This window comes from Microtus ochrogaster, unplaced genomic scaffold, assembly GCF_000317375.1.
Source record: "Microtus ochrogaster isolate Prairie Vole_2 unplaced genomic scaffold, MicOch1.0 UNK5, whole genome shotgun sequence".
In the NCBI taxonomy this organism is placed as follows: Eukaryota; Metazoa; Chordata; class Mammalia; order Rodentia; family Cricetidae; genus Microtus; species Microtus ochrogaster.
The window spans coordinates 1,624,176-1,640,365 of NW_004949103.1; the positions used below are offsets into that span (position 1 = coordinate 1,624,176).

General features: G+C 53.6%; 1 protein-coding gene across 1 annotated transcript in view; it reads right to left on the minus strand.

Moving 5' to 3' along the window:
• Positions 1-346: 346 nt before the first annotated feature.
• The window catches only part of Sh3tc1 (SH3 domain and tetratricopeptide repeats 1), a 33,308-nt gene continuing 17,464 nt past the window's right edge, over positions 347-16,190 (minus strand). Inside the window, exons 10-18 of the mRNA XM_005365927.3 lie at positions 15,454-15,587; positions 14,282-14,323; positions 10,367-12,046; positions 7,334-7,514; positions 5,661-5,811; positions 4,134-4,256; positions 3,452-3,602; positions 2,316-2,512; positions 347-707 (exon numbers count right to left, since the gene is read on the minus strand). Coding sequence (XP_005365984.1) covers positions 450-707; positions 2,316-2,512; positions 3,452-3,602; positions 4,134-4,256; positions 5,661-5,811; positions 7,334-7,514; positions 10,367-12,046; positions 14,282-14,323; positions 15,454-15,587 — 2,917 coding nt within the window. The 3' untranslated portion in view covers positions 347-449. The remainder of the gene's footprint in view (positions 708-2,315; positions 2,513-3,451; positions 3,603-4,133; positions 4,257-5,660; positions 5,812-7,333; positions 7,515-10,366; positions 12,047-14,281; positions 14,324-15,453; positions 15,588-16,190) is intronic.

Genomic DNA, 16,190 nt, shown 5'->3' on the forward strand with positions numbered 1-16,190 from the left:
ATGACCTTAACTTGGGAGGTGAAAGACACAAGCTTGTGTCAGATCCATGAGCAAGCAGAGAGGGAGACAAGGCCACCTTAGGCCCTGCCAAGGGACAATCATGACCTTACCTTTTTATAGACAAGGGAACAGAGATTGAGGTAAGTGACTAGCAAAGGCCACACCACAAGAGAGCCAGCAGAAGGCCTTGAAAACACCTGCTGGGCTCAGTCCTCACTGGAGACAAGGTGGGCACAGGCCGCAGAGTGGGTCCAGAAAAATGGGTCAGGGAGCTGGGAGGGGGGTAGAGCCTACACACCCACTGGGACACATACCACACACCTTGAAGATACTGCAGTTGCTGAAAGATATTTACTACTATTTGGTCCTTTCTTCAGCACCCTCACCCCCCAAATAAGTCACCCACACCCGAAAAACAAAGTCCTCTTGTACAAGTCTTTCTCAGGTTGTCAGGATGAGTAGCCAGGGGCCAGCCAGGATGCCAGGCCACAGAAGCGCTGGGGCACCAGGTTGGTCCTGCGGAGGTTCAGTTCTGAGGCAAAGGTCCTTGCTTTTTGGTAGAAGAAGAGGGACATCTCCCGGTCCATGAGGAAGTGGTGGTAGATGGTGGCCAAGCGTGTGTAAATCTTCAGCTGAGCTTTCTTGTGGCCCAGGTCCACAGCCGCTGCCAGTGCCAGCTGGTAGTACCCAGCTGCATCAAAGGGATCCTGCAGGTAGATGTGTTTGACTGGGATTTAGCTGACTCACTGCCATGGGATGGGGGGCGGTGAGTGGGGAGGGTACCTGGAGCAACCCCCAAGGGCTACACTATACCAGGGTACACCCACCCAAAATGGTTGACCCATAGGCCATATCAGGGTGCTGTGAGGGCATCCCATCTTTTCCCATCCCAGTCACAACTTAAGCCTCTTTCCCCAACAGGGCTAGAGTTTCCTGGTCCTTGTCTTTGAACATCGTTTTTTAAAAACTGTCCCAGCAAAGGGCACACCAGCTTGGGGGCTAGCTCAGAGCAGCAGCAGGTCTATCCTACCCCAGCAATCCAGGAGACCAGGAACAGCTTTATGGCTGCCCCTCAGGTCCACCTTGTGTACACATCTGTGTCCCTTTTCTGAAGCTCCCTCCTTCCTCCAGGCTCCAGAACCTCAGGACTTTCTTATCTTGGTTTCTGCTTCTCTCCTGAGCCTCCTGGCTGCCTGGATATTACTGTGCCTTGCCCCTAGTCATTCCAGAGGGCTGTATGATACCTTCTTTGGAGGAGGTGGATCCCCTGGGACTTCAGAGCCTCCCTGACTCTGGGGTCTTCCTGGCCCGTGTCCCTGGGAACTAAGGTGAGGTGTGATACATCCCTCTCCCAGGTCAAGAGCATCTTTGCCTCGAACTCAACATCCCAGTAGGATGCAAGCTCCCTCTGGACTCACCCCACAGGAATCTCCACCCTAGCTTCTTTCGCAGGTCTCTAAAAGAGTGAACTGAGGGGCTTCCTGAGACCCCACCCAGTCTGCCTCCCCTTGTTCAACATTTGCGACAGTTTTCTTGGCTGGCAACAAAGTCCAAGGTCTACTTGTACCAGCCCCACAGAGCCAGTACCCGAGAACAGAGCAGAGTGGGTCGTGTACGGTGGTGGGCACTCCTCACCCTGGGCTCCGTAAATGGCCCACTCCTCCCTGGCTATCACTGGGATAGGAGGAAGCATGGGGGTACTGCATCTCAGGGGGAAGAGAAACTGGAGGAAAGGGTACCCAGCTAAGCAGGAAGAAGAGTTGAAGCATATGTGTCTGCACATGTGTGTGGCAGCTCAGATTCACACATGTACCTGGGAGCTGTGACTAGCAAAGACTCAGAAAGGGAGCCTGTGATCGGTATACCCCTTCTGGAATCTCAATTTCCTTCATTGTGAGGCAGGTGACCAGGACTGAAAATGCCACAGAATTCAATAAGGACTTGTGGGGAAAGGCTGGTGCTCCAGCTAGGCTTCCTGGAAGAAGCATCAGGATGTGGGTTCGATTCTGCAATGTGAGTCTCAGGGGCCAATGCTCATAAATGTCCTTGTCCCTTTATGTTCTTTTTGGGGGTCACCACATTCAGGAAGCTCCCTAACTCCTTTTCCACTGCTGTGTCCTTTACTTGTTACCTGAGAGGGCCAAGCCTGACCAGCACAAGAAACTAGCCCTGTGTGCTGACCTTGCTGGTTTCTCACAGCCGGGGCTTGCTCCCTGAGGACGTGAGGCCATTGAGGGGCGGCAATGACTGCAAGTGCAGACCTCACCCTCAGGAGAGCAAGGACTCGACCCCAGGCGGAGCCCCTTCTTGCCCACCTTCAGGTCATAGAAGATGATGTCACCCAGCACCAGGTACACCTTCACATAGTACAGGGTCTCCTCGTCGAATTCCAGGGGTGAGTTGCAGAGTGACAGAGCCTTGAGGAAGAAGTGCTCAGCCAGCTCTCCGTGGCCCAGCCGGTGGTGCAGGGTGGCCAGCCGGTGGTAGGCCACGCGCTCATTCAGGCGGTCACCTGGGGATGCAGGTGGAGGGGCAGGGGTGAGGACACTGCCCAGTGGGGCAGGCATGGCATGAGCCAGTCGGGGGTGGGGGGAGCATGCGTGTAAATGAAACAGCACATCATGGCAGCTGTGTACACTCACAGCCTTGAACCAGGCTGCACTAGCCACGTCTTCCCTGTCCCCAGACTCATTTTGTCAGCTGTAAAGTGAGATAATGACAGTAATTCCCTTTCTGTTTCCATATCTGGCAAAGCTTCAGGCTCACATGCCCCTTTTTGTGTCTACATGGAGCTGCCTGGGGAGGGGGGGGTGCCTTCAGTTAGGCCCGTCCGTGATCACAGGGCTCAGTGACAACTGGCTGTGGCTGCTGCCTTATAATGCTCAGCACAATCTGGCACTTTAGGGAGCCATGCTTAGAGCCCCAGGCTTAGCCTTGCAGACAGGGAACCTGCGTGGGTGGGCTTGAGTGCCAGTCCATGGAGCCCATACGCGGTGCTCTGAGTTCAGCTGCATTCCTCCTGCAGGACTGAGGCCCCACTCGGGGCTCCCTCCCGGGAGGAGCACAGGCACCCAGTCAGTGGCTCAGTGTTGGGGAGAAGGAAGCCTAGCACTAAGCAACAGGTTGCAGACAGGTGAGGACAGGAGAGGGGGGAAGGGACATGGGAGAGGACAGCATATACAAGTCCACCTGTGTGGAAGGCAGCTGGCCAGCATTTGGTGCAGCAAGAGAAAGCAGCAGAGAACGCCTCAGAGCTCTCTTGCCCTTACGTCCCTGCCTGCTCTGTGCTCGGCTAGGGCTAGGTTCTGCCAGCTTGGCAGAGCTGCTGTGGGCCTCAGCCAGCCTGTGCAGGAGATGAGAGATGCCGAGAAATGTCTGCTCTGCTCGCGGTCCTGGGACTGGAGACTTAGTGGGATGGAGCACAGAGCAGGACACGAGCCTGGGGACTCACCTAGGGTGATGCTGAGTCCTAGGGCCTCATGGGCGAACTCCAGGCCCTCCTGGGGTGCCTCCAGTGCAGACAGAAGGGCCACCAGCTTGTTGCACAGGCGCAGCTCTGCCTCTTGGTCCCCTACGGTCACAGCCAGGGGCAGCGCCCGGTCCTGTCCACATATTGAGATTAGGCTTCTGCAGTGCCCACCACGCAATACCTCCTGGGCCCACATGTGTGCAAGGAACTGCCACCATCCTCCACTGTGTGGTCTTTTCATGGGACCGAGGATGGTTCTGCCCTGAGACCTCAGGCTGGGATGTCACTAGTCAACTAACTACACCTTCAGCCTCAGCACAGCCTGCGCCTCTCTGCCCAGGAGACAGGGCTTAAGCGGGACAATCAAGTACTTTACTAAAATTCATGACATGTGAGCTCAGAGTCAGTTGTACACTGTGAGCCATGAGGACAGAGGAGAAGCCATGTCTTCTCTGGCACCCTATGTGGCCTTTTACACATGGCTAGGCCTCTCGAAGCCCAGCTTCTGCATCTGTAAGGTGACAGGATTACCCAACCAGGCCTGCTTCAGATATTAGCACGAGGCATATACTGTGCTTTACAGAGGACTCAAAGATCACTCTAGGAAAGCTAGCTACACCACCACTCTCTATCTCCAGGTGGGAAGCGTATGGTGGCCACTCACCCGGTAGAAAGATACAGCTTTTTCCCGCTCCCAGGAGCCATTGAAGAAGATGTCCCCGGCCGCCTCAAACAGCTCCAGCCCCAGCTTGGGGTCCCCAGTACACAGGGCTGCGTTCTGTGCCACCTGTAAGAACCAGAAGTTCTCTGGAGGTAGTACCACCTGGGGTGCTCGTGCCTCCAAGATGGGCGGCTTCACACTTGGAGGAGCCAGTCTTTCAGTCTCTGTGCGTTTGTGGCTCTGAGAAGAGCCACCTTCAGGACCCGAGAGCCAGGAAGTGTCAGTTCAGCTGTAGCCCAAGAGTCCAGCAGGTGTGGGCTGCCCAGGTGAGCATGGAACAACTGAGACCTTGGACTCTGGCCTGCCCACCATGTTGGAATCACAGCTCCCTGCCCCTACATTGCCTGTGGCTGCCACCACATCCTGCTTCTTCCTAACCCATCCATGCCCACCTTCTCGCCCATCAGTGCCACAAGACAGGGCCTGAGGCTGCGGCTTCCCTGCTGTGTCCAGGGATTCCTGCAATGCCTGGTGCATTGAAGATGCCCAACAAACACCTGCTCAGTGATGAGACTAAATCTACTCACTCTATAGCTTCTAGGTTGGACCTTAGTATTCTCTTCCAGCAGGTGGCACTAGCTCACCACCCTGACTCAAAGCTGTTTGCCATCAGGCTCAGCTGGCCCTCCCCATGCAGCTACCTGCCACAGCCCAGGGACTCTCTGAGTCCTGGGCTTCTTCCTTGATCCTAGGATCCTCAGTACACAGTGCTGCTCCTGTGCTCCTTATCTGTACAGATCACACTGTGTTTGGGAAGCATCGCAGCTTCTATGATAAACATGTTTTGAAGTAAATGGACCATGAGCTACTGAAGCAAGTCCTTCTGTGCAGCGTGGACACAGCATCCTTATACACACTGAGCACTTGCTATGTACTGACAAAAGATAAGTACTGTGAGGAGCCCGCCCTCTGCCCAGGGAGCTCAGATGGTTGTCAGATAGTCTGGGCATTGAAGGAGACTGAGGGAGCCAGAGTGGGCCCTGGGATCCCGTAGGTACTCAACAGTGATGGATGAGCAGATGGACAGTAGATGGACAGATGAGTGAACAGATGGGCAGACAGGTGGACGGGTGGGCAAGGAGTGAGGGACAGGGAGATGGATGAATGGGTGAGTGAGTAAATGGGTAGGTTGAGAGGGTAGATGGGTGGATATATGATTGATTGTGGATGGGTAGGTGGATGAGCAGACAGGTGGATGGGTGGGTTGGTGGACAGGTAAATGGGTAGGTGAGTGGGTAGTTAGGCGGGTAGATGATGGGTGAGATGGGTAGTTAGGTGGGTAGATGATGGGTGAGGTAAGAAGTAGTTAGTTGGGTAGATGGGTATCCATGGGTGGGTAGTTAGGTGGGTAGATGGTGGGTGAGATGGGTAGTTAGGTGGGTAGACAGGTGGTTGGGGGTAGATGAGTGGTAGTTAGGTGGGGTGGGTGGTGACGAGCAAGCCAGTGCACCCTGATGGCCCTGAGCGCACCTGGATGTACAAGTCCACCAGCTCATTCTGGCGCAGGATATAGTAGATCTTGCCGGCCTGCAGCCAGGCACGCGCCTCCTTCTCCTTCTGCTGTAGGTCAATGAAAATCCCCAGGCTCCGTTTGGTGTAATCCAGAGCAGACTTGTAGGCCCTGGGGTCAGACACAGGCGTCAGAATAGAATCTGCCTCCAGAATGGTCTGGAAGGTCAGGACCTGAGGGGATCCTCTGTGGGCAGCATCCTGTCCTGCCCCAGGCACCCCAACATAGCATGGAAAGACAAGGGAAATTCTTCAGAGGGAAGACAGGCAGCATTGTGTAAGTAACCCTATACACAGGCTGAATCCAGTCTGTAATGGCTAATTGTATAGCAACTTGACAGAAGCTAGAGTCATTAGGAAACAGGAATCTCACTTGAAAGTATGTCCCCACCAGGCTAGCCTGTGAGCAAGCCAGCAACATGCTTTCTTGATTGATGACTGATGTGTGAGGGCCCAGACCATGGCGGGTGGGGTGCCATCCCTGGACTGGTGGTTCTGGCTCTAGGAGAAGGCAGGTAAGCAGCACCTTCCATGGCCTCTGCATCAGCTCCTGCCTCCAGCTTCCTGCCCTGTTGTGAGTTCTTGCCCTGACTTCTCAGTGAGGGGCTATGATATGGAAGTATAAATGGAAATAAACCCTCTCCCCTTCAAGTTGCTTGTAGTCATGGTGTTTTAGGGGCCGGAGAGATGACTCAGAAGTTAAGAGCACGAACTCCTCTTCCAGAGGGCCCGGGGTTCAATTCCCAGCACCCACATGGCAGCTCACAACTGTAACTCCAGTTCCAAGAGACCTGGCACCCATGGCAAAACGCCAATGCACATAAAATAAAAATAAACAAACCCTAACTAAGACACAGCCTCTGTCTTTTCTGGATACTAGGGAGACATTGGCATAGGGCAGAATTCACATCTTAGGCTGGGTTTCTCAAACTGTACAAACGGCAGTGGCACAGAGGATGGCTCTCAGCAGTCACTGTCCCTGCTCTGAGTTTCTGACCTGAGGCCTGGCCTGGGCTCAGCACCTCCAACAAGTTCCCAGGGAGATGGACAGCAGTCCAGGGTCATACTCCAGAAGGGTTGCTCTAGGCCGCTAGCCCACTGCTCCTGCTGTGAGTTCTATGTTGGGACAGGAGCATCTCAGGCTCTTCCCTCCTTCAGTATCCCTGCCTTAGAGGAGGTGTCTGTTGAGGATTTTGCCAGCTTTCAGGCTACCCAGAACTTCAATGTTGGTCACACCTTAAACATGACCCCGAGATCCGGCTCCAGGGAAGTTGGCTCTGCCCTCTATGGTGAGAAGCCTGAAGAACATGTGGCCACCACCATATGTCTGACAGGCGAATGACACCCAGCTGCCCTGGCCCCAGAATGACAACTAAAGACCAGGAGCGAGTGGAGGTGAGCTCACAGCAGCAACCATAGCATGGCTGGCTTCGAAATGCCTGTAGCAGGGACCCTTGTGTAACTGAGAAAGTGGGGACAGGCGGGTAGGAAGGCTAGTCCCTCACCAGAGAAGCCTATGCTGGGCCTCAGATGTCATGAGTGGAATGATACCGGCCCTGAGTGGTTGGGACGTTGCTGGTTCCTGGCAGGGGAGCTCCCCCAGTCCTTCTGTGTCCCAACGCTGGCGCTCTTACCGCTCGGTGCCCAGAGACAGGTAGAGCTGGCTGATGGCCTCCAGGAGCTGACCCTCCAGCACCTTGTCAGCCGTCCTGCGCGCCAGTGCCAGCTGGAACTCATGGTAGATGACACATCGCACCTCGTTGGGCATGACCTTGCTGTAGAAGTGGCACAGCTTTTGCACAGCCTGTAACTGACCTGGGCGGGGACAGAGACAGATTGTCACTCTCCTACCTCCGTCCCCTTGGAGGCACCCCAGGGCCTGTGTATGGAAGGGTTAAAGGTCCCAGTGTATGACTGCCTCTGCTTTACTTCATGAGTCAGGTCCTCAAAAATACTGAGCCCAGAGCCAGGCTATGTAGTCTGTAGAATAGCATGCCACGATGTTGCCATTAGTTGACATACCAGGGAAGCTTGCAGATAGTGCTGGCCATTCCAGCCAATCCAGGGAAGGGGCCTGCCTGTCCAGGTGCTTGCCCTGGTCCACCACACTCTCCCGACCTCCACCCTAGCCTAGCGACCAGGGAAATAGCAGCTCAATACAACTGGACACATGGATAGTCCACAGCCAGCATCCTGCCTGGAGCCTGCCACAAGAATAATGGATTTAGCCTAGCCCAGGCACCCACAAGCCTGTGCTTCATTCAGGAGGCCAGGTTCCAAGCCATGGCTCATTGGGCTATCCCAAAGCCAGGGAGGGGCTGGGAGCCGTGTGGCATCCCCAACTGTGAAGACAACCCGGAAATCAACACTGAGGCAGAAGGCCTAAGCCATAAGCCAGCCTGACCTCAAGGGCTTCGTAAGGACTCATGAAGCAGTCTCTAATGACACACACTGGCCAAGCTTCAGTAAATGCAAAAGGATGGAAGTCATAAGGAAGGTGTTCTTCAGCTGCACAGCAACAAAGCAGAACTACAGAAGAAGTTCAGGGCCAGGCTGGGCGACTTAGTGAGACCTCATCTTTTGTAAAAGGCAAAAGAAGGCTGGGAATACAGAAAGGTTACAGAGCATTGGTCTAGCATGCATGGGGCCCTAGGATGGTTCCCAGTCCTGCTGAATAGACAGACAAACAAAGCAATAACATCAGAAAATTTGGTGCGCTCACAGATGTATGAAAGTAACCTGCCCATGCCTGAATAGCCAGAGGTTAAAGGAAGAGACACAGGGAAACAAAAGTGTAGAAGTTTAAGGGATGATTGGGGTGGAGACTTGGCTCAACGGTCAAGAGCATTGGTTTCTCTTGCAGAAGTCCTGGGCTGATTCCTAGTATCCATATGGTGCCTCACAACCACTTGTAACTCTAGTGCCAGGGCACCTGATACCCTTTGGGGTACCAGGCACACATGAGCTACACAGATATATATGAAACAAAACACCCATACAATATAATAATAATAATAATAATAATAATAATAATAGTAATAATAAAATAGAAAGTTAAAGGATGTTGAAAAGCAGAGCTGAGGGGGAAACTTATAGCTGTGAATGCTTTTGATGGAGGTGGGAAGGAGGGGGAGAAGTGGGGAGAAGGTGAAGGTAAGAAGGGAGGAAGGGAAAGGAAAGAAGGGGTACAGGGAGGAGAGAAGGGAAGAGGGGGAGGGAGGAGAAAAACCCTCAAACCTCAACTCCCACCTTACTGAGCTAATATGTAGCAGATGTGATGCTGGTGAGAGCAGGCCAGCGGTGGAGGAAACTCGCAAAGCCAAAGTCTGATGCTTTGAAAACCTCGACAGAATCATAAACCTTTCACCAGCCTGACCAAGAAAAAGAGGCTGCAAATTTCTAAAACCAGAAAAGAGGGTGCACGCTGCTGACAGTTTTGTGGAAAGGACAGACTGCTGTGAACCACTGCCCATCAACATACCAGAACACTTTCCAGAAAGACGCACTGCACCAACACTGGCTCAACGATGACCTGGCCTGTGGCCCCGGCGTTATCCCTCAGCCTCCCAGGGGAGGAGGGACACACACTGCTAGGCCCTCTGCTGCCACTGTCCGAGTTTGAGGGGTATCTGGGGAGGCCTGGCAGGATGGGCTGGTGGCTCTGTGGGCGTGTTGCTGAGGCTGTGGAAGTCTGGCCCACAGAGGGAGGATGTAACCTGAGACTTCCCTGGGTCCCTTTCATACCAGAATCTGTCCTGTCAATTCCTTACCTATTGGACCCTGCTTCCCTCCTTGGCTCCCTCCACACGACTGTGTCCATAAGACCTCAAGTGTGGGTTAGGTCTCTGCTGGAGAACAGACTCCAGGCAGATTCACTTATTCTGTCTTCCCCACAGTCACAGCGAGTGCTCAGTTGCACTTGATGGCTCTCCAGTCCTCTTAGTAAAGGGGCAAACCACGGGCTGGGGTTCGTGGTTCATGCTTAGCACCCCAGCCAAGGCTTCCCATTCAATACTGCAAAGTGCATGGATTCAGTCACCCTGTGCCTTACCCAGTACTTCCTGCTTGGCTAACCTTTCCTCAGTCCTCTGGTCTCAGACCAAAGAAACATCACCCAGCCACAGGCTGGAGTAGAGCTGCCTGAGAGCAAATGGATCACCCTCTCTATGGCTGTTCTTACCCGGCCATCGGTTTTCTGTTCAGCTCCAGACCCCAGCAAGAACAACATGGTCTCACTTGTGATGGGGCTGGGATCACACCTGTACAAGGTCCCTGTGGGTGAATTTGATCTGTTGTAAGGTTCTGATGACTTCTAGGAAGAGGCCATGGGAGGTGTTCAGGGCTGCAGACAACGTACCTGGAGGTCTGGTTCACAGAACCCCAGGCTTGTGTTAGCTCAGTGTTCTGTCTAAGGTAACCTCTATTCCACTGCTGGGGCAAGGGTGTGGAGTCCTTAGAGCAAGGTACTTTCGGCTCACTCCCTATGTCATTATACCTAGCCCAGCACAGGAAGAGGCTGCATCAAAGATGGTGGCGAACAGCTCCAGGTTTCTACTACCTGGAGGACAAATAGCCTCTGTCCTCTGCCTCCCACCCCAGGGTACTCTGAATAAGGAACGACACGCAGACCCCAGGAGGTGTGAAGAGGGGACAAGGGTGGTACTTACTCTCCAGATGGTCCATTTCCACAGCCACCAGAAAGGCCCACTCATAGTAGCACTTGGCCTGCTGAGAGAGGGCCCGGCGGGTGCATAGTTGGCCCAACCACAGGAGAACCTGGGTGAAGTCCCGGCCACACACACCACTGGGCAGCCGGGAGAAGAGCCCCACAGCCTCCCGCAGGTAGTGTTGTGCCAAGCTGCGGGCACCAGCTTGCAGGCACAAGGCCCCAAAGTTAGCCAGGACTACTGCCTGGCTCTGCAGGTGGCCCTGGCGGTAGGCCATGTGCAGAGCTCGGAAGTAGCCTTCAGCAGCCTGTCGGGTCCTGCCCGTCCTCTTCAGAGCCATGGCTACCATGTTGGTCATCACACACTCCTGGGCCTTGTTGGCCACGGCTGCGTCTGAAATGGATTTCAGGATGTCCATGGCTATTACGCTTTTCCCACAAAGCATGTGCAACCAGGCAAGTGCCACCAAGCGGTCCACGACAGCGTGGATCCCAGCTGCCGTGTCAGCTTCTGCAGCCTGAGACATGAAGGCAATGGCCTGGCTGTGCTGCTGATGGTGGCTGTACAGCTGAGCTAGACTGGCATATAGAGGTCCACACAGCGCCTGTCCTATGCCCGGAGTGAGAGAGGCCAATGCCTGCCTGAGGTAGTAAGCAATCTGGGAGGGGAGGTGGTGGCTTGCCCTCCTTTGGCTGTTTGGCCCAGGAGCATTCTGGAGTACCAGGTCCACGCTCCTCAAGGAGCCAGCCAATGAGCACCTAGTCCACAGTGAGGACACCCTGATGCAGCTCAGTGCCAGGTGGGGCAGGCACTTCCGGCCATAGATGTCTGCCAGAAGCAGGTAACAGTCCTCAGGCCATGAGGCCTGTGGGGTCCCCACATCCCTGTTGAGGCGAAGCAGTCTCTCCAGGTAGGGCAGTGCCTCCTCAGGCTGCTTGAGGTGGGTGTAGTGCCTGGCCAGCAGGAAGCAGGCTCGGGCTTCGGCCTGCTGGCTGAGGCCACAGATGGCCCTGCGCAGTGTGTACTTTAGGAGCTCGGCGTCTGTGTTACACGCGTGGCCCGGTGTCCCGAGGAGAAGGGCTGCGGCTTTGGGTGCCACCTGTAAACACTTCTCCCCGTTCTTCTGCTTTAGGTACACAGTAGCCAGGCTGGTATACACTGCTGCCACCAGGAAGAGGTCCCCAAAACTGCCCTCTAGAGCTCCCAGGGCTTCTTCAAAGTACACCCGAGCCTGGGATAGCTTCAGTTTCCGGGCACACAGTCGCCCCAGCAGGAGGCAGAGTCTGGCCAAGGCCATGCCCAAATTGACTTTCTTGGCAACTCCTCGGGCCTGTGCCAAGCGTCCAGTCAACTCCTCTTCATCGTCAAAGCCACAGAGGACAGTGCTCAGCCAGGGAAGTGAGATGTCATACAGGCCCCGGAAGTGGGCTTCGTAACCAGGGGCGTTCAGGACCTGCAGCAGTGAGTCCAGAGGCTCAGGATCTGTCCAGTCATCTTCAGGATCCAGGCAGAAGGGGGGCTCCTCACTGTCAGCTGAACTCACTCTGCTGGACACTGCTCCCAGGCTCTGGGCTATTGGGTCTTCAGGGTGGTCGGGGCAAGCCTTGCACTGTTCTAGAATGTCCTTTACCATGTGCAGTGTCTCATGTGGCTCTGGGTTCAGGCAAGGCAGAGTCATTTCTAGAAGTCACAGAAGTGCAGTTGGATTAGTTTTAAGCCCGAGTCCTAACTTGACCTGTGTGATATCCTCCATCTCTGCTCCACCCACTATTCCCCTAGCTGCAGATTCTGGATGACACTGTCCCACCCGGATTCCAGAGCACTGGAGGCTGAATCAGGGCCAGTCCTGATGGCTCTTGTCAGCTTTCCTACCCAGCAGCCCCCTCTCTTCGACCTGCTCTTGGACAGCAGAGTTTTCAGAGGCCCTGCTCGTCAGAGCACAGGGGTGAATTGTAGACGGTTTCTCTTTAGAAAGAATGGAAAGCTACCTAAACACCTGGCCCACAGCAAGAGTCCAGTCACAGGTGTGTGATTCTGCAGATCCCTCAGACTCTAGAAGCTATGAAATCTCTGACAGCCATTGGCACAACTAATCTGCATGGGCTCAAAGGCTGCCATATAAAATAGGCAAAGTTAACCAGGCTGTAGGGGTCATAGCTCAGTGACAAACAGTGTATCCAGAATGCATGTGGCCTGGGTTCAATACTCAACAATACACACACACACACACACACACACACACACACACACACACACACACACGAGAAGGTAGACAAAACCAATGACAATGAGGACAGGGATGCTGTGGTTACTGGCCGCAGTTGTACCACTCAGTCAACCGGGTGGTGGTGTGGTGGTGGCACACACCTTTGCTCCCAGCACTCAGGAGGCAGAGACAGGCTGGTCTCTTGAGTTCAAGGCTGTCCTGATCTACAGAGTGAGTGCCAAGACAGCCAAAACTACACCGAGAAACCCTGTCTTGAAAAATCAAAACAAACAAACAAACAATAAAAGAGAGCGAGAAAGGGACAGTCTCCTTGGGGAATGACCCCAGGGAAGGGTCACAGATTGGCCATTGAGCACAATCTACCACCATCTGCTAGCAGGACCTTGGCCTCAGATGGGCTCAGATCCAAAGTCACACCCCTCCGTGGGCCAGAGCAGACATTTGTTTCTCCTGGGAAAACACAAGCTTAACACAGAGTTATTTGGAAGGAAATGAATGAACAAAGGCTCTGGAGCTCCTCCACTGGAATAAAAGAGCCTCTTTGCTCTCAAGTTTGAAAGTTAAAATATGCTCAAAACACGGGCTGGAGAGAGGACTCCGTAGTTAAGAGCACCTGTGGCCCCTCCAGAGGCTTGGTTCCCTGCACACATGTCGTCTAATAACCATCTTTAATTCCAGTTACAGAGGGGAGTCCAATGCCCTTTTCTGTCCTCCATAGGCACCAGGAACACATGTCTGGTGTATACACACATGCAAACAAACCTTAGACACAAAAAAGAAATTAAAAATAAATAAATCTTTTATAAAAATATGCTCACACAATCTGAAGTCAAGCATGGTAGTGCACACTTACGGTTCCGGCACTTGGGAAGCAGGAGGAAGAAAAAGTGTTCAAGTTTCTCTTTTGCTCCATAGTGTGTCTGAGGCCAGCCTGAGACCACTATCTAAAATTTTTATTTAAATCTATCTCTTTACTATTCTGTAAAGCCTTATAACAGACCTGAGGCTATCAGATTGGTTATCCTGGGCAGAGGACTGGCTACCTGGGAGAAAGCTGCTCCATCCTCACCTGCCTCTGCTTGTTGAGCCCAGAGCAGGAGGCCTGGGGCCCATCCCATCAGTGCCAGCCTCCTCCTGGCCCTCTTGCTTGAATCCCACTTAAGCTTAGATGGGTCCATTGCTGGGGAAAATCCCAGGACCCTGAGGGGCTCACAATTCTAGATCCCCTGTTTAGACCCTCTAGGGAAAAAAGATGGCTGCAGAGGAGCGATGGGAAGGGCATTCCGGAATGGGCCCCAAGAGGGAGGGACCTCCAAGGTTAAGTTGTGGGGGACTTTCTCTTCAACCCCTAGCCAATGGGCCCTCAGTGGAAAATCTGGGTGATTGCATCTGGTCTTGAAAAGGAACCCACAGCAGCATGGGCTGGAACAAGGTGAGAGGGATGCCCAGCCTTCTTGGGAGGTCCTGATGAGGCCATGCATCTACAGGAAGAGATCTGGGTCCCCAAGGTTTCCACAGGTGCAACAGAGGAGCTCCAGGGCACCCATCCCACATCCCCCACATCCTGCAGAGGCATAGCATTGGTGGTGAGTGCCCATGGTGCCCCCATACTGCTGCCTCTGCCCTGTGTTCACACCTGGTAGACTCAGCCATGAGTGGAGGAACCTGAGCCGCAGGGCAGTACCTACCTCGTTGCTCCAGATGCTCACCCTCAGCTTCTTCTAACCAGTCTAGGAAAGGGAAAAGAGAAGCAGTCACTCCTCCACCTGCACCCTGCACCCTGCCTCATGCAGCCAGGTGAATGCAAGCTCTCCAGTCACTAGTGCCTACAATGGCCAGAGAATCCATGTTCTCAGATGTCTCCAGGCAACGATGGAGCACATGTCTAGCCCTGGTGTCCCCATCCCCACACATCCTACTGAGGGTGCCTGGGATCCTTGTCAGCTCCATGACAAGAGGGGCACAGACAGCTGCGAAACAAACTGGGCTGGGTCTCCCCTCTGCTGATAGCTCTTCACCCAGGTGTCACTGGCACCTCATTCCTACCTCCTTGGGTTGGCACTAACTGCCTGCTGGATTGCTATAGCAACAAAATAAGGAAAAGATCTGAAGAAAACATAAAAACCAGGAAGTTATAACATCAGACAAAACTTTGAGGCTTGTCTAGCAGAGAGCCTTTGGTAGTTCTGGCCCTGGGATTCAACAACCTTGGAGCCAATTCTGTCTAAAGCTGGGTAAAAGGAATCTGACGGGCACTGGCAGAGGAGCCAACCCCACGTGCTGGTAAGGGTTCTGGTCAGATCACAATGGGGTCCCCAGGCTGTCCTACCCTCAGAAACTAAGGGTTCAAGTGTGTCACCTGGTGCCTGTTGACAGTGGAGATCGGTTTCCTCTGCAGCTAGGGCCTCAGGACTGCCTTCTGGGTTGCCCGCACCCAGCCCTGAGGGCACATTGTTGCCTTGCCTTTCTCTGCTCCCTGGTAGACTTTCACTGCTTCTTTGAGGATGTCCCGAGAGAGGTGGTGCAGTTGGAAAGGGAGGGGAGGAGAGAACTCCTAGGGAGCTTAGAAAGAGCCAGAAGCATCCAACCAGCTTCCAGCTCTCTTGGGACTAAGGCACCTAGCTCTCTTGGGTACGTGAACCCAGCCCTAGCAAGGCAGAGTGCAACCATCACGTGTGGCCTTAACCAGACCACTGGACTCCACCCAGCTGCAAAGCATTTGGACCACACCCTTCAGAGAAGTTCCTGCTCTTCCAGGAATCTGCCCTGGGAAGACTCTAGGTTAATCTGACTCAGAACAGTCTTTATGCCTCCCCAGCTCACAGAGAGAACAGAGGTACCACACACTCCCTGTACCTACCCAGGCTGCATGTGGTACACACATCTGTGCCAGATGTTCGGCTCAGGAGCCGCCGAGCATCCTCATCTGAGAAATGGCCCTCTTTGCTGAAGAATGATCTTTCTTCCTCACTAAGGAAAAGTGCATTTTCCAGACTAGAGAGACAGAAAAAAAAAAAGTCCACAATTAGAAGAACTAATTCAAAGTCCAGGAGGCCCCCAGGAGAGTGGGCAGAAGGAGCCTGGCCAATGGAGTCGCTCGCCTTCAGGTTAACTGAGTTTACTGTAGTTCCAGAACTCTGGAACAGAGCCAGGGGTCAGCTGAGCACCTGTAAGAGCCAGATGGCTTCACTCCACTGCATTTCCTACCTCACTGAGGACACTGCCCCCTGGGAGCTGTGTTCTCTTTGTAGGATGGAGCTGTCCAGATCCAGGAAACAGGATCAGCAGCCATGTATCTCTACAGCTAAACTTGGGAGGATGTTTTTGTTTTTTTTGTTTGTTTGTTTTTGTTTTATTTTTTTTAAACAAAAGTCAAAATTTCACAGTAAAACCCATTTCTTCTCCCTCATTTAACTGCTGGGCCCACTCAACCACAGTGGAGATACCAAATATACACAAAGCCTTCCTGCCTGGTGGTGGTGGCCTTTAATCCCAGCACTTGGGAGGCAGAGGCAGGAGGATCTCTGAGTTCGAGGACAGCTTAGTCAACAGCATGAGTTCCAGGACAGTTAGGGTTGCACAGAGGAACCCTGTCTC